The sequence below is a fragment of the Ostrinia nubilalis genome, chromosome 6 (genome assembly GCF_963855985.1).
Source record: "Ostrinia nubilalis chromosome 6, ilOstNubi1.1, whole genome shotgun sequence".
NCBI lineage: Eukaryota > Metazoa > Arthropoda > Insecta > Lepidoptera > Crambidae > Ostrinia > Ostrinia nubilalis.
The window spans coordinates 14,810,356-14,837,945 of NC_087093.1; the positions used below are offsets into that span (position 1 = coordinate 14,810,356).

General features: G+C 35.4%; 1 protein-coding gene across 1 annotated transcript; it reads right to left on the reverse strand.

Moving 5' to 3' along the window:
* Positions 1-442: 442 nt before the first annotated feature.
* LOC135072697 (sodium-dependent nutrient amino acid transporter 1-like) lies at positions 443-26,446 on the reverse strand. Its single transcript, XM_063966706.1, has 10 exons — positions 26,091-26,446; positions 10,782-11,025; positions 9,972-10,114; positions 8,756-8,796; positions 8,088-8,180; positions 6,253-6,516; positions 5,580-5,787; positions 2,461-2,677; positions 1,717-1,973; positions 443-1,296 (listed from the first exon to the last, which is right to left on the reverse strand). The coding sequence occupies exons 1-10, from the start codon at positions 26,250-26,252 to the stop codon at positions 835-837; spliced, it is 2,091 nt and encodes a 696-aa protein (XP_063822776.1). The 5' UTR covers positions 26,253-26,446; the 3' UTR covers positions 443-834.
* Between the last annotated feature and the right edge of the window lie 1,144 nt (positions 26,447-27,590).

A 27,590-nucleotide genomic window follows, 5' to 3' on the forward strand; every position in this document is an offset into this window, starting at 1 on the left:
TCAATACTCATGCAGAGGGTCTGGTACCTATCAAAATAAGTTAGTACACTTAAGAAACTGATGGAGAGGTTCTCACAAGTAATACTTTTGAGAGTTTTTTCCGAGATTTATGTTAAAAACTTCGGCAATTTTTCATTTTTTCCCGCGCCCGAGCTCACTCGCTGTGTGAACGATTATCATTTTCGTATTTTTTCCCGAGCCCAAACTTAAGTTTCTTTTGTCAGATACTTTCGCCGTGATCCTTTTCAAAATAACGAACAATAATTTTGTTGGGCCATTTTAGGAGCTTTCCAAACTTAGATTGCCTTAGAGTAATATTTTATATGAGTAGTTCGACCATTTATTATTAAAGTCAATGAATATGACATCTATCTGTAAAGTAATACTCTAAAGAGTACCTATTTAGGGTTATCAAATATTGGAAGAAATAAAAGATAATAAACTAGTTTAAAGTATGAACACTTTATTGATTCATATGATTATCATAACAATAAATTAGACGACTAGGCAACACCTTCGTTGTACGCGTAAACTCTTCATGGCTTTGCTTATCACCTACATTCTATCGTTACCAAACCTCGCAACTTCTCTAAACCCTTCAAAACCCTAGTTTCTAAAGCGATATTGTATTTACTACCTATTTGAGATTCTACTTACTGGTATCAGAATGTAGGCGCATCCTTATAAATAGTTTTGGCAACTGTTTACTACAAGCAAATTATTCACTTTGATTCACAACCATGTCTTCATGTTCAAGAGCGCTACCATCATTTGGTATAAAATGAACTGAGTAGTTGTAACTGGAAGCATTCAATTCAAAATTTCTATCTAGAATCAGAGAATTGTTGTCACTTCATTCTTCCTCAGGTCAGGCACGTTCAAAGTGAAATGTCTATTACAATTACAATTAGTTGGTCCGCCTAGTTCATTTTTGGCGATGCAAATATTCGGTGATCTGAACTTCTCTTCGGATTTCCTCTTCTTTTTACTTCTAGGTATTGAATGTGGTGCGTATATTGCTGTGACGTCCTTAAAGACTTCAGTGCTACTGCTATCTATGAATCCATTTTTGGAGTAAACGCTGTATGGGATTTGGTAATTTTCTGTGGGTTTGATCCAGTTATCGTTTTTTTCGTTGTTTGTTTTGAATACGATTTGCGAGTAGTTGATCGGTTCGGAATGGGCGTCGTTGGAGCTCTGGATCTCATTGGCGTAACGTTGGGACATCCAGACGTATCTTGCCATTGGTTCTTCGGGGCCCCATAATCGTGATGAACTGAACGCTGATGTGATTTTCTGGAATTAAATGATAATATGTTTATTATAGATTATGAACGAATTAATACAGTTACTAAAAACATAAACAGTCAACGCTTATTCCTTTGTCTAATAGTGCTTAAAATGACAATTAATATCTTATCCATAATTTGAATAAATCTGACAAATAGCAAAAGTCTAGTTTTTTGGAAATAATCCACTTGCTTTCCATTACAGAAGCATCCATAGTCTAGGTTTCTCATTTTTGTCTGTGTGTGTGTATGTGTTTTTGTTCACAAGGACCAACGACATCATAAAGGTAGCAGGAAAGCGCTGGAGGCAGGCCGCTACCCACTGGGAAACATGGAAAGCATTTGGGGAGGCCTATGTTCAGCAGTGGACATCCTTCTGTCTGTTAGATCGATTATGTAGGTACATACTAATTTAGTTATAACTTACCGATGCCAAATTAAACTGCTCCTCTTTCGCTACAGCCACTGCCGCCATGACGATCATCACGACCAGTATTCCAATGAACACCCCGACCAAGGGCCACAGCATCTGTTCCTGGCCCCAAGTGGCCCTTATGAGGGTCCGCAGCCACCATCCAGTGACCCCAATGAGAAGAACAGGTATGGTCCACCAGGAGAACGCCCAGAACCACGGCAATTTGTTGCCTGTCAGGAATTCTATGTCTACTGATAGGTAGAACCAACCTGGAAATTTTAATTACGACTTTTAATCTACTTGACCAAAACTTTAATGTTGTTTGTAACGGGATGACTGTGTATTTCTTTTGAGTATCAAATTTTTCGGTGCTACAAATGCCAATATCCTAATAAAAACATTTTTTTTTCCACCTGATGGTAAGTGATGATTAGGCCGAAGGTGGAAGCGAGCTTCACTATTTTGATAATTGGGTTCTTTGCACATTACAGACACACGTCATTGGCACTGGACTTATTAAATGGTGGACACCACAATACATATTTTTATGGGACTGAAGGCTAACGAGCAGATGGATCACCTGATGGTAAGTGATTACCGTCGCCCAGAGACACCTGCAGCCCCGAAGGAGATATAGATGCAATTGAATATTTCAATGATTAAACCATAACTACGAGTATCTAAGACCGCCTAAATTGGGTCCTTTTATGTTTTGTATGCGTTTTCTTTTACTTTCAATATAATTATATCCCTCACCATAAATGAACACGAATCCAACCACCTCACTGGCGGTAGTGAACACGGCAAGCACCGGCATGGCCAGCTCGTCCAAAACGCTAGCCACTTCCACACCCCTCGTCAGAACAGCTACCGTGAAGGCTGTGCCAATGGCTGATAGTGTCGCAGCGAAGAGCCGCCAATGGTCCCCGGCAATGCGGTGGAGCTTGTCGTATACAGGGAAGAGTAGGGTTAGCTGGAATGAGGAGGAAGAATAATTTGACAAAGGTAACCAAATTAAGAAAGTGGCAGTGGGCGGCATATAGCTCGTAAAGCTGTGGTCTGAGTGTGAGTTTACATCAAACGCGCTCAGTGAGCGCGTTTAAAAAATTTATGCAAATTTTAGTTTTTGAACGTTTCCCGCTAGGGGCGCTGTACAATTCGTCATACATTTAATGTCATTTTTTGACGCGCTCACGAGCGCGTTTGATGAAAACTCACACTCAGCCCACTGATGGTCGTTGGGGCAGAAAAGATCTCGAGTGGCAACTACGGCCCCAAGATGTAGCTTGTGCAGAGCCCCCACTAGGTAGACCGATGTACTGGTGAAGATCGCTGGAAGGACCTGGATACGGGCAGAGTAGGAATGCCTTCGTGATCTATGTACTGCCGCACAATTTATAAACGCAGTAAGTAACACGTGAACAGTTTCGAGAAAAACGCGATCAAAGTTGAAATTTTATTTTGAAGTGTCTACAATTAGTTACGCAAATATTTGTAAAAAAAAATATATGGGCTTATAGAGCTAAACTCAAAGTTTATTTTGATATGAGGTTTTTGTATTTTAATTAATATTTTGTATTTAAAATTATTAAAAAACTGTTTATGTTATGGATTAACTAAGTTTTCGTTCGATACTTACTACCCATGAATGCAGTATGATTGTTCCTTACTGCGTTTATCAGTAGTTTTCGTTACTTACGGTACATGTGTTAAATGATTGATTTAAATTTTAGTTCTTACAACGTAATATATGCGCCGTATCTTTACAACTTACTGCATTTATGAGTGGGAGTGTGAATCAAAATAATTTATCAAAACTTTAAATGTGCAGTAATAATACAATTATACTGCGCTTATCATAAGCCAATAACGCTTTCATGTTGAACTTTCCCAAATAACCAAGGGGTAAATGAAACAAGTATTACAAAATAATTGCTGAGATCGCTTGTTATTAAATCAAAAATTAAGATATGGCACCCACTTTTAGATCTTAAATATACCAATCTAATAAAATAAAGACTCGGTCGTTCGTTTCAGCCGAAAGACGTCCACTGCTGGACAACGGCCTCCCCCAAGGATTTCCACAAAGACCGGTCCTGTGCCGCTCGCATACAGGCACCTGACGCGACCTTCACCAGATCATCGGTCCACCTAGTGTGAGGCTTGCCCAAGCTGCGTCTTCCAGCTCATGGTCGCCACTCAAGAACTTTCCTGCCCCAGCGGCCATCAGACAACTTATAGTGTCTCCAACCTTCAGAGGAATGGGTACAGCACGGCATTTGACATGATTTTTGTCTTGTCCATTAAAGACCCATTTGTTAAGAGGCTCTATTGAGGCAATCGAGGATTGAGCTTAGATCCTCCACGTTCTCAGCCATGAACGATATCGTCCGCAAATCAAAGATGGGTGATGTACTCGCTGAAGATATTTATGCCCAATCCGCTCCAGTCCAGAAGCTTGAAAACATCTTCCAGAGTGGTAGTGAACAGTTTTAGAAATATGACATCTCCCTGTCTGACCCCTCGCTGCAACTGAAGTCCTGATCCCGGAGACGGACTGACATTGTGGCCTATTCGTACAAGCCCGTCAACGATTATACCTATCTATAATAAAGGCACCGTTGGAGAGACTGTAGCTTGAAGAGAGAAGTCTTTCTCATAGACCACAAATGCCAGACAAAGTTGCTGATTATTCTCCTCAGTTTTCTGCCATATATAAGTATGTGGTCTATCATAATAAAGCCTTATCGGAAACCGATTTGTTCGGGAGGCTAGATGTCGCGTGAAACCAAACATGATGACTCTCAAAAACAGAAGTGAGATGGGTATAAAACAAATTCTTCAACAAGGTTTTGTTGCCTTTTTTGAAGAAGAGTATCACCACACTTCTGTGCCATGCCGTAGGCGTTTTTCCCTCAAGGATGACGGAATCGAATAACTTCAAAAGAGCCTTTAGTACCGGCGTTCCGCCTGATTTCAGAAGCTCAGCCGTGAGCCCGTGATTCCATCATCGCCCGGTGCCTTGTTGTTTTTCAGCTGTTTGAGAGCCATTCTAATCTCGTACAGACACGTCCGGGATATCTTCGGTATAGTGTCGGGTCAATCTAGCTCTTGGGTCTTCGGCTAGATTTGTCATTTGGACAGGTTTTCAACTTCTTCCAATAATGTAAGAGTCAGCCACTGCGTTCATAACATGTTAACACCTAGGCAGCACTCTGACAATCCTTAGTATGTACGCAGTATAATTGTAATTACTGCATTAATATTAAGTACAAGTCATCTGTTTTTCCTATGGAAACATAATATCAGTGTGTGTTTAAGTGGAATTACTGCACATATACTATGTGCAAGGTGAACTTAACAATTGTAGAAACATAATAAGAATGATGTAATTGGCACATACTGCACTATTACTGTGTAGCAAATTAAATAAGCGCGAGTATTCACGTAATATTAAGTTATTATGTGCTCTTACTGCTAACATAGTATGTGAAGAAACCTAAAATATGCTCTTTACTGCGTTTATGATAATATGTATCTTCCGTTCTAAGATAGATAGAAAAAAACGGGTCTTTGATTCTTATAGATCGCGATGTCAGGATTCAGAATATTCAAAACAATCATAAATGCAGTAAGTGGTACTTACTGCGTTTATAAATTGTGCGGCAGTGTAGTAAGATACTTTTTGAAGAGATGGGCTTTCTTGATCATTATGAATTCGTAGGTCACACCCAGTTTGGATTTCATTGTTTATAATTTAATTGACAGACGTAAGAGACGACATGTTCCAATGCCAGTCTTTGACTTCGGTTCTTACAATCCAGAATACAAAAGAAATATTGGACGTGATTACCTAGGTACAAAAAAATATTTACCACTGTGATAATGCCAGACAGAAAAACAATTCCGTAACCAAAGAGAGGCCACTCCTTGCTCCTTTTCTCCGACACACTTGACTGGTAGATCAACACCAGGATGGCAGCGAAGCTGGTGTCTTTCCGACCGGTGCCGCCGATCGACTCCCATATCAACACCCAGACCCAGCTCGCGATGAGATTTGTTGTTATTATTGACATGGATGTCCTGGAATGATGACAAAAAATACAAATAACCAATTGACAAAAAGAAGGTAGCTTTCTAACCTCGCGTTCACGTCGAATACCTACTGAAAACCTTCACTTAGGAACTGCACTGAATCTAAAAGGGACTTGCAAAATGGATGTTATCCACAATAAACCTAACAGTTGATAGAGAATATCTAATGTTGAGTCATTATCTTAAACAATATATATGCACCACGAAGATGAAGCAGTGTCTTATGTCGTGGAGCCTTATTGAATAGGTACTAGGTACAAAGATTCCTTCGTAAGGGTTTTTCTCTTAGTAAAGTCTCTAAGTATGTTTGTATTTACGTTGATCCTCCTTGGAGCCTAAAACATTCATGCATCTGATTGTAGAGACAAAAATGTCCTGATAATGATGACGCAATAACGCTGGGTCAAACAGGTCTCAAAAGAACCAATGTCATGTAGAGTAGAGAGAACTTACCATCGCACATCAGAATGCCTGTAAATCGTTCCTCCGCCGCTTATATGGAACCCACTCATCAGTTGCGTCGACAGTAGCGCCTGCACCATCGCACTGTGCCAAATATACGGCTGGTATATCGGCGTCCATCGCTCGCAGGACGCGAACATAGAGTCCAAGGATTCAGTGCTGGCCAGAAATGTACACAGCACTACTGCGATAATGATTATAATTGGCCCAATGATGTTCAGCGACGATTTTAGCGACTTACGTAGGCGGTACAATCTGTAAAGAAAAAGGTATTAATCAGTCTTAATTAACGCCCGTATTCATAAACGATGGAAGCGAAATCTAACGCACAGTGTCGAATAGAGCTCTGTGATTGGTTCATGTGTCACCCTGTGCGTCCACGCGCACTGTGGGACCTCATAGTAATGTTTGTGAATACGGGAGTTAGATTCTATATAACATAGTAATATTTTTTCTTTAGTACCTGCATTTTTGTTTATTCTTCTAAAGCCCGAACATTTATAACGTTACATAGCAATAAAGTGCAAAATTATCTGCTTCCATCGAGTTTCGTAATCTGTATTAATTATTTTTAAGGAAACGTTTCAGCTTCATAAATTATCTTATTAATAACTCTTAATACTAAAAACTTAAAATTTATGTTGACTAGGTATATCTATTTATAAGAAACCAGGAAGAAATGCCTTTTTTGATATATAATTTCTGTCATTACAGAAGTATCAGAATCATAAATTAGACTCGTAACAAACAAAAAACAACTTTTTGTTCCATAAATACTTTTATTCTTGAAAACGCACGTTTATGAATAGTTATGTTAATTAGGCACAATTAATATTAATTGTCTGACTGTCATTTATTTATATGAACCAATTAAATTGCCCACGACTAGAAAATTAGTTCAAATTCAGGGCAATCTCATTGAAATAATTAGCGAATAAACATGTAATTTAGTTTTTATAGACGACTAAGTATTTTGTTTGTCACAAAATGCTATCTAATTTATGTTTTTGGAACCATTTGTTTCAAAATCATATCTAAAAATACAATAACTCAAAGGTGACTGACTGACTGACTAACATAGTGAGTGATCTATCAACGCACAGCCCAAACCACTGGACGGATCGGGCTGAAATTTGGCATGCAGTTGCAGGTAGATGTTATGACATAGGCATCCGCTATGAAAGGATTTTACGAAACTCCATCCCTAAGGGGGTAAAACGGGATCCACGCGTACGAAGTCGCGGGCGCCCGCTAGTTAAGTTATAATCAGCTATTTCTGTATCTTAGCACACACTTTCATTTTTAATCAATCAATATCAGTTTCGTTCGTTTGTTTCAGCCAATTGACGTCCACTGCTGGACAAAGGCCTCCCGCAAGGATTTTCACAGCGACCGGACCTGTGCTCCCCGCATTCAGGTACTTCCCGCGACCTTTACCAGATTAGTACTTGAAGATAAAATACTATCTCATAGTATTATTTGTATTATTCTTAATTAAATCTCATAGAATAGGACGTAACGATATTTTTGAACGAAAATGGAGGCCATGCCAATAAAAACTAGTAGCGTGAGAAATCTTAATTGTACCAAGTACCCAAAATCAAAATAAAATAATTTTACGAGAGCCCAAATTTGGCTCATTATAAAAGTAACTAAATGAAATGAAAGAGTTTATTATGCAAGAGGCCCTTTCCAAAGCACTTATACACGTCCCAAATGATGAAATATGTATTGCATCTGTCTGTGATATTAAATAATAAACACTAAAATACTTTCAATGTACAATAAAAGTAAAGGTAATGAACGTAATGTTAAAAGTTACTCACAAGATGGGCACGAAAAACCATAAAACAAATATTAGGATCGCCATTATGCCCAAATACTGCGGGTACTCGGTGAATGGGGCCAGGAACGTTGAACTGAAAACAGAAAGGATCAAAATTAGAATTTTTTTAAATATACATAAGTATTTCAATAAGTATGTCTTTGATTTTCAACGAAACAAACTGGAGGATATGCCAATAGAAATTGTCAATTTTATGAATTTAAATCGCCTCCCAACAGATGATAACATTATATCATACATTTCATTCGCTTATCTTAAATAAGCTACTAATGTTTATACAGTCATTTTCTTAAGAGAGAAAATTAATTTATAGAACTTTTGGAGAAATTAATAAATAATGTAAAAGAAAAACATTGCTAGTTGCTATTGACGTAGACAATAAATCAGACATGGATATAATACATTTAATGGACATGTAATATCTTAGGCAAAAAAATGTGTAAAAAGGTAAATTAACACATTTTTTAAGTGAAATCTTATATTTGAGTCATTAATAAATATAAAATATCACGACTAAAAACTGCTTAAAAATAAAAATCTCCGTTTAGAGAATAAAAATATTTTCTATCAACTGATTACGCTTAAAATTAATAAATTTAAAATAATACGGTCAGTTTAAAAAAAAGTTATTAATAATAATAAACTTACTGAAAACATTCCGACGCGTTCATCTTGTTTTCATAGCCGCGCTGAAAAACAACAACATTAATATTTTAGGTTTATCTCACAATCAAATTAAATCATAATCGAATCATTATTTTTAAAACGTCTTAACTAATGTAATTAAGTAATTATGTTATTTAATTCAATTATTTAAGAGAAAATAAGTTAAATAATGTAACAGCTAAATTAACTAAACCTAAATAAAAATGATATTTTTTTAGGATTCTGATAATTTAAGTGATTTCAGTGTTGTTACGTTCGCGTATGAAATTTTATGATCTTTATTGTGAAAATCATGTCAATTATTTTGCACTCTCACACAATATTATACGATGTGATTGATTGACATCAATCTGTCAATTTGTTGAGTTACTTATCTCAGAAATAGTTGTTGAAAAAAACACAAAACTAGATTATTTAAGTGCATTATTAATGACGTATGCATGAAAAGCTACTTAATATAGTGTAGTCAATCACAGCCTGTATTAAATCTCTACATACGTAGTATAAAACAAAGTCGCTTTTCGCTGTCTGTCCCTATGTATGATTAGATCTTTAAAACTACGTAAGGGATTTTGATGCAGTTTTATTTAATAGATAAAGTGATGCAAGAGGAAGGTTTATATGTATACTTAGCAGGTCACTAGTATAAGATAACTCAAGCTACGATACTCAAAAATATAATAAGAATGTGATAAGTCCTACCAGGCTACCTACAATATTATTGTAACAACGGCCTTAGCGGGTAGAGGTGTTACTTGACTCTACAGAAAAACAAAACTCGATTCAAAGTTTTTTATAGGTTGAATTTTAGCTTTAAGTACGCCTTAAAGTAATATACGATCCTGTGGATCATCCATTACAAAATAATCTTTACTTGAATTTTGAGTATCATTTTTATAATGTTAGTCAACCTATTCGTTTGCCAATTTCTAATACGGGACTATTCCCACCTCTTATTCCCACCGCTGCAACTCCTGTGTAGCCAGGATCTACAGCTTGACCGCCAATAAAAACCCAACCGGTAAAGGTCAAGTTTGTCCCGAGAGAAAGTTAAACTGTCATTGGACCCGCAACGAAATTAATCAGAAGAACATAGGCGGAGTTCGAAGTTAAGGTTCGATTTCTCTCCATTGTGAAGCAGATGACAGGTGACAAACAAAAGTTTAGTAACCAAAAAAATAAATAAAAATGCACTAACTGGAGTAATATGGAGGCGAGTGCAGTCTTTCAAAGGGAACGAGCCTTTCCCGATCCATATCAAGTAGGCCAGCGATAGGGCCACATACATCACCGTATACACGCAGCACAGGAATGACGTCATCACTTTTAAATGGCCGACACCTGAAATTACAAAAAAAATATTTAATACCTTTAAATGTGAGATATTGAATTTATTAATAAAATTTTACATAAGTAAAACTGTATTATCTTAACGCAACATTTGTAGTTGTTACTCTTATTTCAATCTTGTTTTTCAATCTCTGTTAAACCCAAAGATTAACTGGCAGATAATGCTCTATGGAATTAAGTCCGCCTTTACTTGAATTAAAAAATCATATTTGATGTTTTTTAACCTTATATTTTATAATAGTTACGTCAAACCTCAATGGGTATTATTACTAAGGCTTAAATCCGTTGGAGAAAATCGTCATCACGTTGCAAGTTGATCTGCTTCTGCTAACGGTATAATTTTTGTAAACCAAAAAAGAAACCAGCTATTTCAGTAGCTGTTTATTTAAAAAAGTAATTTGGATAGTAAAAAATGTAGGCTAGTTAGTTATCTTTTTTTCAGTCTAACACAACCACACAAGGTTGTTAGTTAAAAAGTATTTTTTTAGTAAATATTTATAAATTATTTTTTCCATCTTTTTTTTAAATAAGGTTGAGTTGCACCATCTTACTTCAACTTTAACAAACGTCAAAAATCTGTCAAACTCCGTACAAAAAACACCGGTTATTGTTATAGTTACGGTTAGTATAAGATGGTTCAAGCTAAGTGAGACCTTACCTCTCAATATCGGAACAGCCCTCCAAACACCCACAGGATCTTGCTGGCTCAGTTGTCCCATGGCCAGCTGTAGTAACACCGCTGGCAGACCAACCACGAGCAGCCAGAACGAGTAGACCACCAGGTACGGAACTGCTCCGTACCTGAACGCTTCTCGGGGAAGTCGGGCCGAGTTTAACAGAGTTAGCGACACTGATATCGTGCATAGCTGCGTTTTTATGCAGTCGCATGTTGATTTTAATGTCTGCAACAAATTAAATAAAAATTACTTAGCGAATAGAGTCGCTTCTCAAACTAAATTTTTACCCCCTTACTAATAAAACTTACACGCTCGTTGAACAGTGTTTTAAAGTGACGTTTAGTATGAAAATGTCATTTTAAAACAGTGTTCAACAACAGTGTAACTTTTTATTAGAAACGGGGCTAATAAAGAGCTTGAAAAAATCAAACTGTCTAAGGCGGGAATCGAACCCACGACCTTCGACAGGTTAATCGAGTATCTAAGTAGCTCAGTTGGAAGAGCAGTCGCCCGGCAAGCGAAAGGTCGTGGGTTCGATTCCCGCCTTTGGCAGTTCGATTTTTTCAAGATGTTTATTAAAAAAAAATATTATGAAGTTCAAAATGTTCCTTCTACTTTAGAGTCGAAAAACGTCCACATTTGGGCCAAGGTTTCCTTTAAAAAATGTGATAATTGGCCCTATGCTGCACGCATTCAGGCGCTTCCCACAATCTTCATCAGGTCATCGGTTTACTGAATAGGTGCATCACAAGATGTTCACACAAAAAGTAAGTTTATAAAAGTAGTTAACTATTATTCATTGAATTAGTCTACTTATCTTCCAATCATCTTTACGCTTTAGATTTTTCTTTACGCTTTTATTATTCGTACAGTTTATGACGATAGTGCTCTTATGACACTTTTATTTGAACAGCTGATTCATTTCTATTTCATAGTCAGACTCATTCATGTTTGTGAACCTCAAGAAACAAACAATTCGACAGTCATTTGTTTTGTAGTTTGAATGACATTCGATGAACTTTTTCTTCTTATTTTGTTTATGGCCAGGTCTGGGAACATTCGATGTATTTATTTTGTAAAATTACATTATTGATAAAAAAAATCCTTGACGACACTAATTTAAGCGTGTATTTTTGTAATTGTGTTGTGTCTAATTAACCAAATAATTTGGTTACAATTATTGTATTAACTTGACTTCAATAATTTAAACATTAGTATAATACTTTTATTCATTTTTAAACGATCGTCTCAGATTAGTTGAAATGAATAAGCGTCTCGAGGACATGATATCTGGAGCATATCAGTTGCATTAATACATAAAATAAATTTTGTAAAAGTACGAAATCATGAAAGCCATTAAGATAAAATAATTGGAGTTACAAAAATGTTTTATAGCACTCTAAAATATTAACGTGAGCTTGCAGATCACAATTTGGAAGGACTAAGGTGATGTACAGTCGCGGAATGAAAAGGTTCGTCACCTTAGTGTCGGTTTTCGCTTGCACTAGGTACTGTAAGAGTCAAACCTGCCAACATAACAGTGCAAGAAACAGTGCTGCTAACATTTAAATAAATATGACGTTTGCTAACGAATAAGGTTTTGCTTGTTTATTTTTCTATCCCATCAGTGCAAGGCAATGATGACATTGGCCAATTGACAATAGTTTTTTTTTTATTTAAAAGAAAATAATAATGGCAGGTTAAACCAACAAGAAGGTTTTAGTTTATCAATCATAATAATCTTCTTGACAAGGTAAATCGTCAAACAACTTTGATCTGAATAATTTTGAACTTTACTGACGAACAATTAAAGATTATTTTCTCTAACTCGAGATTATTCTGTAACATAGTTTCAAAAGGTAATATGTGCTCGCGAATCGTTGAAGGAATCAATTTGAAAACTGACGAACCTTTTCATTCCGTGACTGTACATTAAGGCTGAGTTGCACCATCTTACTTTAACTTTGACAAAAGTCAAATATCCGTCAAACGTTAAACAAAAAGCGCCGGTTATTGATATTGTTACGGTTAAAATAAGGTGGTGCACCTTAGTCTAAGTTTCACGTTTCAAAAAAGTTACGTGCGGTAAAAAAATATTTTTTCCCAGTAAAGAACAAATTGTCGGAATCATCTCTCATCATTATGTAGTCAACATAATCGTAGACAAGTAGACAACAAGACGTTAAAATTAATCTGACGGAATTCACAATTTTACGATGACATACGAGTATATACTCTCAATCTCTAAAGAAAATTCTAATACGATTTTTCGTAATAACTTGCTGTAATTATAATTTCATGAAGTTACAGCTTCATAAATGGTATTAAAAAAAATACTTGGCCTTTAAAACTTACTAAAGATTTTTACAGCCAAAACGCAAGATCAATTTGTATTTCAGTTAAAATTACCACTTGAATTATTAATTACAAATTGATTTTTACATCTATGTTGTATTGGAGTTAAACTCAACTTAATAACACTCATTTTTCTGACTTTTTTTTTAGATTTCCGGTGGCTATGTGTTGTATTTTCGCTGTGGCATAATCACGGGTAACTACACCGGCCACTTATATTGAAAACGTAATAGCGAGGCAAAAAACAACGGTACCCTCAGCTCAGTGGTGCAAAACTATTTCATCTCACTGACTGGATAAGGAACTGCCACAAATCAGTAAGGATCGGTAATCCCGGGAAAATGAACCTTATTTCAATGCGCCAAGGACAGAATGTAGAGTCGACATCACATCAGACTATACAGTAGTATAGTTTGTTGCAAAATAGCCTGTATTATAATGAGACTAGCAGCCGCCCGCGACTTCGTACGCGTGGATCCCGTTTTACCCCCTTAGGGGTGAAGTTTCGTAAAATCCTTTCTTAGCGGATGCCTACGTCATAACATCAACCTGCATGCCAAATTCCGTCCAGTGGTTTGAGATGTTTGTTGATAGATCACTATGTCAGTCAGTCAGTTAGTCAGCCAGTCAGTCAGTCACCTTTGAGTTACATATTATATTTAGAAGATTTATATTTAGAAGATATATTTAGGTAAGACACCACTGTGTACAGCATTTAATAATAATATGCCGTCGTCTACAATGTATCAAAGTTTACTTTTGAGGCCTATGTGTTCATTTGATCTCGTTCAAATACGGTTTTTCATCATCAAGTAATTCAGTATCCACTGCAGGAGTACACTCTCACTGATTTATCTTTCTAAACTTCTATCTATCTATCTTTTTAAATTTTCTATGCTGGCCAGATAGGTTGGGGAAAATGAATGAATTTTGTTTCTCCAAACGTATCACACAATCACTTTTTCTGGTTTGATGAATTATTAATCAAAACTGTCTATGAAAAACATTACCCTCCTTCTAGCGCAGTCGGGTGAAAATGCTTTAGCAAAGGTGATTAAAAGTGAATCTACTGCCTTTCTTTGCCTATAACAAAAGATTTATCTACCTTTGTAATTACATCACTAAATAATAGTTTATTGTTCACTTTGACGCAAGGCGAAATATTTTTTGTTTTGAACTTTTTCATTCGGATAGAGAATTGTTATTTAAAAGAAATAAGTAAACTTAACTGACGGCCGATGGGGCAGAAAGGTTCTGGAATGGAGGCCGCGTACCGGAAAACGCAGCGTGGGACGTCCACCTACAAGGTGGACCGACGACATCGTAAAGGTAGCAGGGAAGCGCTGGACGCAGGCCGCTACCAATCGATCAACATGGAAAGCATTGGGGGAGGCCTATGTTCAGCAGTGGACGTCCTGTGGCTGAAATGATGATGATGATGATGATGATGAAACTTAACTCTACTTTAACTGCTGAATTTGCTTAGAATTGCGTAAACTGTTTAATTTATGTTACAATCATAATTATAGATGTAGTTTTTGCACAGTGGTAAAAAGATACAGTTGTTTTGACACAAGAAATGACAAAAAGATGTGATTCTTTTTTGTTCAGTTAATATCTTAATGATGTGGGATTTCTTACAATAATATCCTAACTAAAATTAGTTTTATTCATGACATCATTTACCTGTGGAAAATGCTTTTTCTTAAGTCAGTGGGCTACGTTTTCCTGTTCAATTATAGGTAGGTAACGATTGTTGTAGTCATAATGTTCTTAGTAATCTTTATTCAGTCATATCTCGGCTTTGCCCTTAATTACCCTAATGTGAATAGGTAAAAAGAGTTAACAATCCACAACCGTCAATACCAATTATTTTTTTGTTTAAGGCTGGGTGACTTTTTCTGCACCTTCTAATCATAATCCTGGACCTTCAGTTCAACTCCTCCATTTTTTTTAAAGATTATTATTAATACATATTGCACAAATTACCAATAGTCCCGTTAGTCCCTAGTGGTGAGCTAAATATGCTTGTGATAAGTGGGCTCACCACAATAGTCGAGTGACGGTCGGATTCGAACCCGCGTTCCCTTCAGATCTCGAGTCGGCCAGTCCAACCCCTTCACAACGGCTATAGTGGCTATAAATTCATTTGCTATGAAACAATAGCCCTCGTGTCAGTTATTCATCGTTGTTTTCCAAACGTGCGCGTACGCATTCGTCGGCCGAAGAACCAAAACAAACGCCAACTTTGTGTGTCACATAACCAATTTGTTTTCGTTTAGTTTTAGTTTGCATAGCAACGACATCGCTTGCTTTCGCAAGGGTACTTAAGTAACAATTGTTACTTAAGATACTATCTTTAATTTCGGTGTGTTGTAGAAAGACTTTATCGCGCGCGTGTCTCTCCCAAAACCTAAATTAAATCTATCCTGTTTTTTCCTGGGTACAAAACTCTCTATACCAAATATTCATCTTAATCGATTCTCTGTAACAGACAGATTAACAGAGTTACTTTTGCATATTCTTTCATAACTTATGAACTTTCTTCTTGTCAGTAGATAAAAGCATCTTCAATTATTATTGATGAATTGTAAAACGTCATAATTATGTCCTAACACTTGCCTTTTCTTTCAATTTCTATAACTAACTTTTTTTTTCTTGACATACCTCTTTCTCTTTTATCTTCTTCTTAGCCTTACAGAACTTTTTTCATTAATATGTCATGACGCATAAAAATAAGACATACCTACTCGTACTCGTGTAGTGTCAGAAAATAATTTGCAAAGACACTTTTATAAAATAGTACGAGTAAGTATGTACTCGTACTCGTATGTAATAAAATTACTTTTCTTCTTGGCTAAGGTTGAATGGAAAAGAAGGTTCATTAACTTTTATACTATTTTTAGAATAGAATAGAAAATTGTTTTGGACTCGGTTCAGTAGGTGCAGTTAATGTAGTAATTAACAAAAATATAATGTTTAACTTCTATTATTGGGCGTAATTTGAAATATTTTACCTCAAATATGATAAATTATTTCTCATTACATGATAGGTACTATGTTTTAAAATTCTGCATTCGAAAACAAACAAAATTATTTAATGCTGGCAGCTTCTCAAAACAAATGAAAGTAAAATAAATCAATCAAAAGTTATATAAAGTAAATAACACACTTACTAAAGTGGAGGAAATGAAAACATTGCTTGAATGATAGTGAAACTAGGCACGCGATTGATTGAACGCGTTATGGCTCTATAGTTCGGAATTATTGTTATTTCAGTCAACAACTTCTTAATGAAGCATTGGGTAATTAATTAATGAACATCAGCGTAATAGTTTTTGGGTTTAATGGTAGATCATTAGCAATATTCTAATATCCCCTACTTTTTTGTGCAATATTATTAGAATATTCTAATATTGCACAAAAAAGCTAAAGACAAGGGAACTTTAATCTGCAGCAGTAGAGACGCTTGATTTTGAATTTAGGGAAAATTTTGTCAGAAAACACAAGATAAGTATAAGTTATGGTTATAGTGGTCCCTAGATTAATTCTTTTGACTCAAAGATTCTGGGTTTAAATAGAAATCTAACAAAAAGGCACTACTACATCCCTCAATATTAGACTAATAAGTATTACGACATTTATCTAATTCTTCGTCTTGTTAGTGACACTTTTGGTATGACAAAATTAAGGTATTAATTATTAACTACCGATAAATCGATATTCAAAATCGATTAAATTATGGGTTTGATCTTAACCTACTAATATACGTATCTCATGGTATTTTATCAATATCCTAATGAGTCACGATGGAAAGTGTCTCATTTGCATTCAATTTATAAATAAACCTATTGTATTAGATAATAGCCGCACCTAACATTATAAGTCGACACTTAATTCCCATTGTGGTACGAATTGACAACGTCGCATGTTGAATCTGTATAATATTGTATAATCATACCTATTGAATTGTATCTGTGTAATCGTCTAAAAGCATGCATTTAGGTCAAGTGATGCCTTTTACCTTTGCTTAACTGGTTAACAACTTCAAAAAAGGTTGGTGAAAAGTTGTCAGCTTTTTTGACAAGCCCCAATGTTAAGTAAGGATAACAGATAACTATCTACACTGGAACGCAAAGAAAAAGTGTACAGTTTTGGGCTGACACTGTAGTGGTATAGGTTTGTTATTATTAATACGACAAGGAGAAGAAAAAAGCTCGGTTAAAAAATCTTTTATATCTTCAAAAGTGCCTGACCTAACTTTATGAAACAAAATAGACTGGAAAAACTACGCATTATTGTTTTCGAATAAAAGTTTGGTCGAATCGGGCCTTAAAAAGAGAAGAATAAAGAATAACTTCGTCGACAACGTCTTTATCAATATAAATTTAAATAACTTTCAAATATTTCCGTCGTTTATGAAACAAAAACGTCTGTCAGTGTTGTAACACTGTCAGATTTAGTGTTATGATTTAATTTATTATTAAATTAGTTAACTATTTATTATTTAGATACTACGAATAGAATACTGACATAAATTGCGCTTGCAGACGTTACCCATTTACTTTGATTGACTGGCGCACTCGATTTAAAGTATCGAGAAATAAACGATTCTAACCTACCAGCTTGTCAATATGAAACAATCAATCAATCAGACACTTTTCAATGAAACCTAACAAGCTGGAAATCGAGTATTTTCATGCGATATTTTTCACCAACTTCCAAGTAACGCTTGTCCGTTTCCGAAGTACTTGTGTTATGCATTACCCACAGCAATTACTTCGAACAGGTTCTTGTTACGACATTGTCGAAGTGTAGCTGTTGACACGATACTGCTATTATACCGAGAAACAATGAATAGTAAAGCGATTTACACCTTCGAATAGTTTTCGTATCAAAATGTCAGTTCGGCTAAACTTCAAGGGAGAACTTGGTAGTCTGAATGGATCTATATTTAGGTTTCTATGAATTATCCTTCTTTAAAGTTTTAAGTAAAGTAACTGATTGTGACTTATTGCAATTAAAATTAAAGGTAGGTATTTTTAAGAATCTAGGACTGTATCCTTTTTGTATAAGGGATCAGCGGCCATTTTTTTATTTGTGAGTCCTACTCGTACTTGGCTGGTTTTTTGGATTCGTTTATGAATTTTAGCGCAATTTAACACGTTATACGCCACGCGACTCACCGGTGAGTCTCGAATAATAAAATTTTATATTGTGTTTAGTGTCTCGGCAGTCACCGATTTAATAAATAATGCAATAATAAGTATATTTTTCTGAAATATAAATGCAGTGGTTAACTTAATGCAATCCAAAAATATGTTTATTTATTTCAATTATTGCCCAGTATGTAATTATAAAAAGACTTCTTAGGCCAAGGTTAGGTAATTGGAATGCAGTAGACTTAGCAATGTAATTATGTGCAATTATATTAATAATCCGGGATAATACGTACAAGTGGTGATTAGTTGTCTAATTACTTTCGTTGTCATTTTGCGATGATTAATAATTTCACTTGTTACTAGTCTTTGAGTACCTATAGATTTTGTATTTTTCAAAAAGGTTTAACAATTTGTCGTATATCTACTTTGCATCATTCAATCCATATAGCATCAAGTTCCTCCAAATTATTATTTTCTTGGTCCCATGACAGTTTGGCATTGGAAAACTTGGTCTTCACTGGTTGCGTTTTTATCGGTGGTGAAGGTCTTGGCTAACATCAGTAGGAACAGTTATCTTAGTCAATTTAAGCTAGCCACTGATGGATTCAGGGTTGAAGAATGTATCTAGGTAAGTACGTACTCATTTGACTGAAAACGTCCATCAAAAATAATACTGCCTTTAGCTTTCAGCCTTAATAAGGAGAAAAATTATAAAAATATGATAATAATAAAATAATGCCATTGTTGCATCTTCTTTTAAAAATACCCGCCGAATTCCTGAAGCATTATTTACTTTCTCAGAAAATGCTAGAGAACTGGGTGAGAGCCGGGGTTGTTCAACATAAATAACAAGCAAGTCCGCGTTTTCCGGGAGCTGGCAACACAGCCGAAGTTGCTGTATTAATGTTGCCACTTAATTATTTCTGCGAACTACTTTAAAAACATTGGATGGGCTTTTCATATTTTGTTTATGCTAATTACACTTTTAATCACTTTTGGCTTACTTATTTTATGGGTTCTAATATTGAGGGCAATAAGTTGGTTCGTTGTTTAATACAAATATTTCCCCGTAAAAGATCCACCAAGATCTTTAGTATGGGCAAATATTGAAGAGTATTAAAACAAAAATGCTGATCCTTAAATAGTAATTCATTTTACTTAAATTGTAGAGTAATAAGCAAGGATTAATCTAACATGACTTCTTTAAAATATACGAGTGTAGGTACGAATAAGTAATAAAATCTGTTAGAGCAAACGCCCTTTAGCAACAATCAATATTTTCATTAGAAACCCGACCCTATCAACGTTAGCCAAAACTTTCAGAATTTAAATCTAATTTACCTCTACACGTGTAGGAAAAAAGATCGCTCAAGATCGGATTCATTCAAATTCTAAAACAACAACTAGGTAGGTATATTCAATGAATTTGCACCAAAAGTAGATTTTTCCTTGTTTAGTCGTGTACGAATGACAACCATGACACATTACCATATTGTCTTTGCGTTTTCAAGGTTTTAAACGGATCAAGACTGATAATTTTCATTATGCACGTTAATTAATTATATTTAAGTAAATAATATAGTTTCATTCTTTCGAGTAACTTATACCTCGTACACGACATTTCACTTAAAAAAGTAATTTATTATTTTTGAAACTTTTATTAATTTAGCCGTGTTTGTAATTAATTTTGCGAATTTAAAGTTTTTTATTATGATAATCTGTTTTCTAATTGAAGGACTAAAAATTGCTTCCGTAAAAAATAAGTAAATGAAGTATCAAGGTTAAGAAGATATAAAAAATAGCTATTTAATTAAATATTACTTTAGTGAAAATCCGATGTTTTATGTCTATAGGTAAAGCGAAAATATACCACTCACTGATTAATACGAAATCTTAGAAACTATAACACCTTGGTATTGAAAGGCAGGTAGGATCCTTATAGATAGGGTATAGACATCCGCTAAGGATTTTACGAAACTCCACCCCTAAGAAGTTAAAACCGTGGACCCCCCACGGGTACGAAGTCGCCGGCGGCCGCTAGTTACAAAGTTCATTGATCATTATTTTATTGAAGGTTTTATAACGCACCTAGATTTCATATAATTAACGACAAAAAAAAGAATTCCTTTCAAAATAAAGATGCATTGTTAAGTCAATAAGGAATAGAATGAAATAAAATGATATCATCCAAGTAAACCGACCGTTATTCAACTACCATGTGACTTAACGCTGTACTGTGTAGTTACAACCGATAAATAACGATAGTGCGAAATGGTGTTTATTGTCAATTGAAGGTCGGAAACGAACCTTGTTATGTCTTAAGTGTATCATTATTGTCAAATGGCCATTAAGGAAGAATGTTTTAAGAGTTGTAGGAAGTAGATACATTTTTAAGGTTCCATACCCAAAGGGTAAAAACGGGACCCTACTTGTATTACTGAGACTCCGCTGTTTATCTGTCACCAGGCTAAATCTCATGAACCGTGACTCATGAGCCTGTTCAAACGTGGTCGCCCCAGGCAAACTTGGCGGCGCACTGTAGCAGACGAGGCGAAGAAAATCGGCAAGACCTGGAGTGAGATCAAACGCGAAGCTCAAGACCGAACGCGATGGAGGACTTTTGTGGACGCCTCTTCCTGCCTCATTTAGGGGACATAGGATCTTAAGTCAAGTAACAACCTGTTGCAACAAAAAACACTAAAAATAATAATACCTACTTAAAACAGAAAAAAATATTTAAGAGGGACTCCCATGCAACAAACGTGACTTTTTGCCGTTTTTTGCACGATATTATGTCAAATGTTGTATGGATAATGTTACGGAACCCTTACTGCGCAAGTTCGACTTGCACTTGGCCGGTTTTTTTTTTCTTTAAGCGATTGTTCTTGTCCGTGATTCAAACCGAGGTACAAGATAATATAGAGATAGACACAGAACACTTCCTGTAGAGACACTTACAAAGCCGGGACCCTCAGCTTATTCTATGGGTCAGTGACACGATGTCAAATTTATTCAACCATAATTTAATGGGGCATTAGACCAGAAAGTAGAAAGAGATGGGAAAGAGAAATATTACAATACCATTCAAGAATGGGGATTCTTGAATGGTATTGTAATATTTCTTAAAAATAATAATACCAAAATTCTAATTGATATTGTGCGAATTTAAGTGTGAAATTGAACTTTTTTAATGCAGAATTTGACCGCAATCACAGGTGATGATAGAAATGCAGTTTTGAATGAGTACCTACATACGTGTAAGGCTTGGTATTTCTGCTAAAGTAGGTATTTCACGCTGTCAAAATCTGCGCGCGCAATACTTCGCCGAAGACAGCGCGCCAAAGAGCTCTCCCAGCTACACAGTATAAAAATACCAGTTGGTTAGGTTAGGTTGACTTCCTTCCGTTCAAGCGTCACACTCACAACACTTTCTAATACAAATCATATCCAAGTGATACAAATTAAAACACCTTTCAGAATTTTTGGGAATATATTTTAGAATCGAATAAATATAAAATATAACTGCCAAAGTAAACACGGTTCAAAGAGGCGTGGCATCACCCGACCTTCCGGAAGTTCCGCGCCGGCCAAAAGAATTTCAAGATTACGTCACCCGACCTATCGGTAGGTCATTTAATGATCAGTTCATCAGAAAAACATTTTATGATCAGTTACTCGTAGTAGCGATTATTTAGAGCTTGGATAATAAATTATAGTTGTTGCAATTCACAAAACTTTGCATGTGGTTAATTACATTAATCAGTACACGCATCAATTTTGTTCAGTCTTTTTGTTTATTAATAAATACAAATATCATACTAAAATTGCATACATATTTGTTTGTATTGGTCTGGGTGTTTTCTTTCCATAATTTATGTACAACGTATTACGGGGCTCTGTATCGAAAATTACTATGAGCATCACACGCGGTTACCTGGGTGCCTGCGTCAGGTAACCGCAGAGGTTGCTAGAGTTTGACTTTGAGCTTTGTTTATAGTCATTACGAAGCAGATTTTGATGGGAAACTGCACTGTCTTGAATTCGAAAGGGTGATTTGACGGTGTTAGTGGAATTCTAGGAATAAATGCAGAGCCTCCTCATTGAGATTGAGACATTTCAATTTGAGATTTCACTTGACATTGATTGCAATCTGACATGGAGTTTTCAAACACTTGTAAAAATAATTAAATCAAAAGCAGTAAGTATCTAGTATTGATATCAACTTCGACGCAAATGACTCCCAAAATAACTTTCTACCCTTTCACACGTTTGTCATGAATTATAATATTAAGGATAATTTCAATTTGTTAAGCAAAATTTCAAGTAGATTGAACCAAAGAATCACTGTCCCATACAATCTTTGCTGCCTTTTTTCACCCACTTCATTTCATGACCCCATTTCGGAAAATCGGATGCCTACGTCATACAAAGAACACACCTTCCAACTTTCAGGTATCTACGATATCCGTCAGTCATTTAGGACAAAGCATTTTTACTAGTTGTCCAATTCTCTAACGTTCCAGGTATGTCATTGACAGGAGGGCGCTACTATCTTAATGGGTTATTTATTAGTCCCAACTTTATGCCACTTGACATTTCAGAATCGTTTGACTTTAGATACCTAAGCGATTTGATATTCAGTCTTTTAATGAAATCAAGTTCTAAAATAACTTGAGGTGTTGTACCCGATCAAGCTTTTCATTGCAGGACAGTTTAATAGTTTTATTATTAGTTTCTTCTTTAAGTCTTGATTTGTCAGAGTAGGTAAAGGCTCCATGAGAGCAAAATTTAGCTTTATAATAGTTTTTAATTTTTTTCTTGAAATATTTTGACGCCTTGTAATCTCTCGTTAATATAGGTCCACACAAATAAAGAATGTTTGACTTAGACTTTAATAATTATGCTCGTACATAATTATAAATAAACTAGCTTTCCGCCCGCCGCTTCGCCCGCGTAGTATTTTTCGGTTTTTATATAACCTATTACACTCAAATATAATGTGGCTTTCTATTGGTGAAAGATTTTTTAAAATCGGTTCAGCAGATCCCGAGATTACCCCTTACAATTTAACAAATATACAAACACACAAACTTTACCTCTTTATAAATTAGATAAAGATAGGTAATTTGAAACCCTATTTTGTTTTATTCTTTTTTTTATTTGAAACATTTCACAATCCAAACTAATATTTACTGTAGGTAAGTAAATGCTAAACTAAATAGTAAAATATTAGTTTGGATTGTGAAATATCCTACTTCCTACTAATATTACAAAGGCGAAAGTTTGGATGTCTGGATGTTTGTTACTCTTTCACGCAAAAACTACTGGACGGATTTTGTTGAAACTTTACAGTATTATTGTTTATAACCCAGATTAACATATAGGCTAACACTTATGACGATATGTGACAAATACATTTCAATAAATAAATAAGACGTGTCTAAAAAGCGCCATCTACCTATCGTCATTGGTTAAAATCTACAGCGCTGGACAAACTACTGTATGACGTTCGTAAATATTCATTCGGGGGAAGCCGTGAAACGCCATCTATCAACATGATATCTAACGGGGGTAAAACGAGGTCTACGCGAACGAAGTCGCGGGCGGCCGCTAGTTTATATAGGTAGCTTTCCCTCCGCAACCTTATTGGTATTCCATGTATGTGTCTTTTAACTGATTTCTGTTACACATTTCATGTAAAATTTGTCCAGTTATAACTCCATTTACATCTGCATCTGTAAACAAGGGTTCATGTTCTCTAGCCCAGATGCCGAGTAAACAGAATCGTCTTTCAGTGACGTGCAGCTGCCCCTACATTTGACCCACTGACCTAATTTTTTATTATTTATTTGTATCAGTGTCAGTGTCTTCTAAAGAGTGTAAGACGTTTGTATGTAGGTACTATTAAAATGTAATTTTAACTCATTAGTTTTGTCTCATATTTGAGGAATGTACTATGTATCATGAGTAGAGTCTTCGTTTAAAAGGATAGGATAGGCAGACAAAATTGATAATTCTTAATTATCAAAAATTTTAGCTTTCTCTAGTAGCACTGATATTATTATACTGTGACTCATCAAAGTCATCATTGTCAAAAATATTGACAAATCGCGAACTGTCACGGCCATAAAACTGACACGCGTCCGTCCTCCGTAAGCGCCACCGCGCGACTGATTGAGATTGTCCAAGCCGTCATGGACGATTTTTTCCACATTTTTTAACATAGTAACTAAATAAGACGCAATATAAAAATTTCATCCGTTAAAAGCCCTCAAGTTATTTCTGAACTTTAGTTTAGTAAAAGATTTAGAATCTCAAATCGCTTATTTTAAAAATAAAACCATAAATAGAAAACGAATAGAGGTAACTTTGGGAATTTATTCTATCGAGTCAACTTCATCAAATCGTGTTTCCATCCGTTAATAGCCCTAGAAAATATCCTCAACTATGCCCAATAAAAATCTTAGCCTTTAATTTTACTGTTTAGTACCTCAAAAATGATAAATGAAAACCTCATTTTCGCCATTTTCTCTGCTACCCGGCCTTAAGATTTTTTACGTATGAGAAGGCAAGACAATCGCACCTGGTGTTGAGATGCAGTTTAGGATGGTACATATCTGCCCTGTAAGTGCCTATTCACTCTCGCCTTGAAAAGGTCCGGATATTCAATTTTATGGTTCATAGGCGAACATAATGCCGATATAATGCGATATTTTAATCAAGATTGTTTTTATCTCATCTCCAGTCTACCCTGACAGCTTAGGTGGAAACTTAACTACGTTGATGGTTATGAAAATCCGTTGCCCCTCAATCCCATAATCTTTAAAACAGCACGCAAAGCCGCAGGAAACAATTATACGTTACATCACACGCTACCATTGACACGAAGAAGGAGCGTCCATCCATAGACATAATATTTTCCATAGAAATTTTTTCGACTCAAAAATCTTTTTTTATGCAGAACAAGGCAGGTAATTGATCACAATCGCACATGTTAAGAGAGATGCTGTCGAGGATGGTGCATAATAATATCTGCTCTGTAAGTGCCTATTCACTCTCGCCTTGAAAAGGTCCGGATTATAGAGTTCGGAAAACACAGCAGCAGGCAACGAATTCCAGTCCATAGCTATAAACTTAGAAATAAACAGCGGAACAAACAAGATAGCAAAATATTCGAGAAAACCATATCACGGTCGGCGTTAGTTTTTACTTTCATTTTGTATCGTCTCTGTGTTAATTAAATTAACTTGTAAGTACTTTCAGTGCTGTATGCCGCTATTATCTTGTGGATAGCAAGGTTATATGCTGATTACTACAATTCTTTTATAGTTAATACTTAATTGAAATGGTTTGCAATGATGCCTAATGGATATTTAATTAATATTATTATAATTAGAAGAGTTAGAATGTTGTTATTATTATATGGTAGGGCTAGGTGTATCTACATTTTTGCTAATTTTAAATAAAGAAATGAAATGTATAAATTATGTGTTATGCCAGTCATACAATGAACAATCTATGATACCACATTCTACGGAATAAACGTTTTATTACATATCAAGCTGTCTTAATGTATGTGTACCTCATATACTGACCTGCAGACATAAAAGTACCATAATAATCACTGAATTTGAATTTGAAAGTAATTCGTCGTTCTCAATTCAACCCTATTTAAAATCAAAATCCTACCAGATCGGATCTGCTCACTCAATAACCGCCACAAACACAGCCTATAATAAGGGTTATTTTCCACAAACACTGAAACCACATTACCCAGCCCTGGTTGGTAGATCTGCTACGGCTAGTGGCGCACCGTAGGCCGTACGGCCTGGCCGCTGCCATATAACTCGCGGGAACAACGTAAGCGCGCGACTCGTGCGCACTGCACTTAACACTGAACGCTAGAAGGCTACCGCTAGGGATGCGCACGGTCATCGTACGGATTTATTACGTTGGATTAATGAATGTTAGTCAGTAATTAGCTTTTGGGTCCAATTATAAGCTAAATAGTTTTTGAGCATTTTGGTAGTTTGAAATGGTACTTAAATTTTTTGTTCTTTAAATAACAGGAAGAAATATTTCATTGTCGTTCAATTATTTTAATGGTACGAAAAACAATTATGTAATTTGGAAAATTTATTATACTTTAGAAAATATATCATTGGCGGATTTATACCACAAATTACATCACTATCACGTTTTAATTGCAATGATTAGTAAAATAAATGGCTCACGAAACGAATATGAAGTTAATACTGCGTCTAAGCGATTGTATGACCTGAGAAACCTTACGAGCGTCAACAGGCGACCGGAGTGACATTATTGCATTAAGCATGAACCCTGGCCTTGGTGCAATGTAGTGTGTTGGCAGTTCCTATTGAAAAAATAGTTTTGCAGTGGTAAAGTTTGCTGAAAAGAATTGTCAGTTTACTATTATAACTTTTATAAAATGATTTGATTTGCCGAGATAATTCAGTACCTATTTTCTTCGTTAAATTGAACGATCTTTAATACATTCTGTTTTGTCTTACGAAATTTTGTTTATAAAATATCAATTTCAATGCTGTTCAGAAAGCTAATTGCAAAATTCCACGAAACCACTAGTTATTTTATTTTAAAGAAATAATAAAAGTATTTTTAATAAACTTTCAATTGTTGTTATCCAACACTTCCTTATTGTCCAATTAATAAAATTGATTTCAATAAATTACTTAATTAACACAACGGAAGTGAACTTATCGACACGTCCCAACACTAGTGCGCCGGAGTGCGCCACGCTAGACCGCGTGCGGCGCAACTCGGTTATGGAAATGAGCGTTCGAGTAAAAATAAAAACACTACACAATTATCACGTTATGGTCACTGCATCTGACCATCTGAAGGGTCTTTACTTTTTCAAATTAGCGGGTGCAACGATTTTTAGAAACTTAGTCTAATCTACTTCCGCAGTTTGGTTTTTTTGTTGCGATATTGTATGCAAACGTTGGTTACACAATGTTTGATTGGTATTCTAGGTAATGCTGCACTTTCTAGTGAAAAGTGGCGTACCTATAGTAATGAGTTAAATACGCATTTTAAATTAACAACAACATAATTGATCAGTTCTATAGTATTTTTAGAAGAAGTTCTGTACACCACTATACGTATGATTGATTTAGAAAATTGATATGTCAAGCACTGAGCAAAAATTCTCGATATTTTAAGCACCGAGCAAAAAGTTTCGATTATTTGGTTTACAAACTCAAAGGAAGTTCAAAAAATGTTATTTTCACA

What these genes read in the sequence shown, in the direction of transcription:
- LOC135072697 (XM_063966706.1), bottom strand. Translation starts at nt 26,252, where the DNA reads ATGACCGTGCGCATCCCTAGCGGTAGCCTTCTAGCGTTCAGTGTTAAG. An exon ending in GGCTGTTCCGATATTGAGAG is followed by an intron (nt 10,115 to 10,781) that starts GTAAGGTCTCAC and finishes TTGTAATTTCAG; the next exon opens with GTGTCGGCCATTTAAAAGTG. An exon ending in AACGCGTCGGAATGTTTTCA is followed by an intron (nt 8,181 to 8,755) that starts GTAAGTTTATTA and finishes TTCTGTTTTCAG; the next exon opens with TTCAACGTTCCTGGCCCCAT.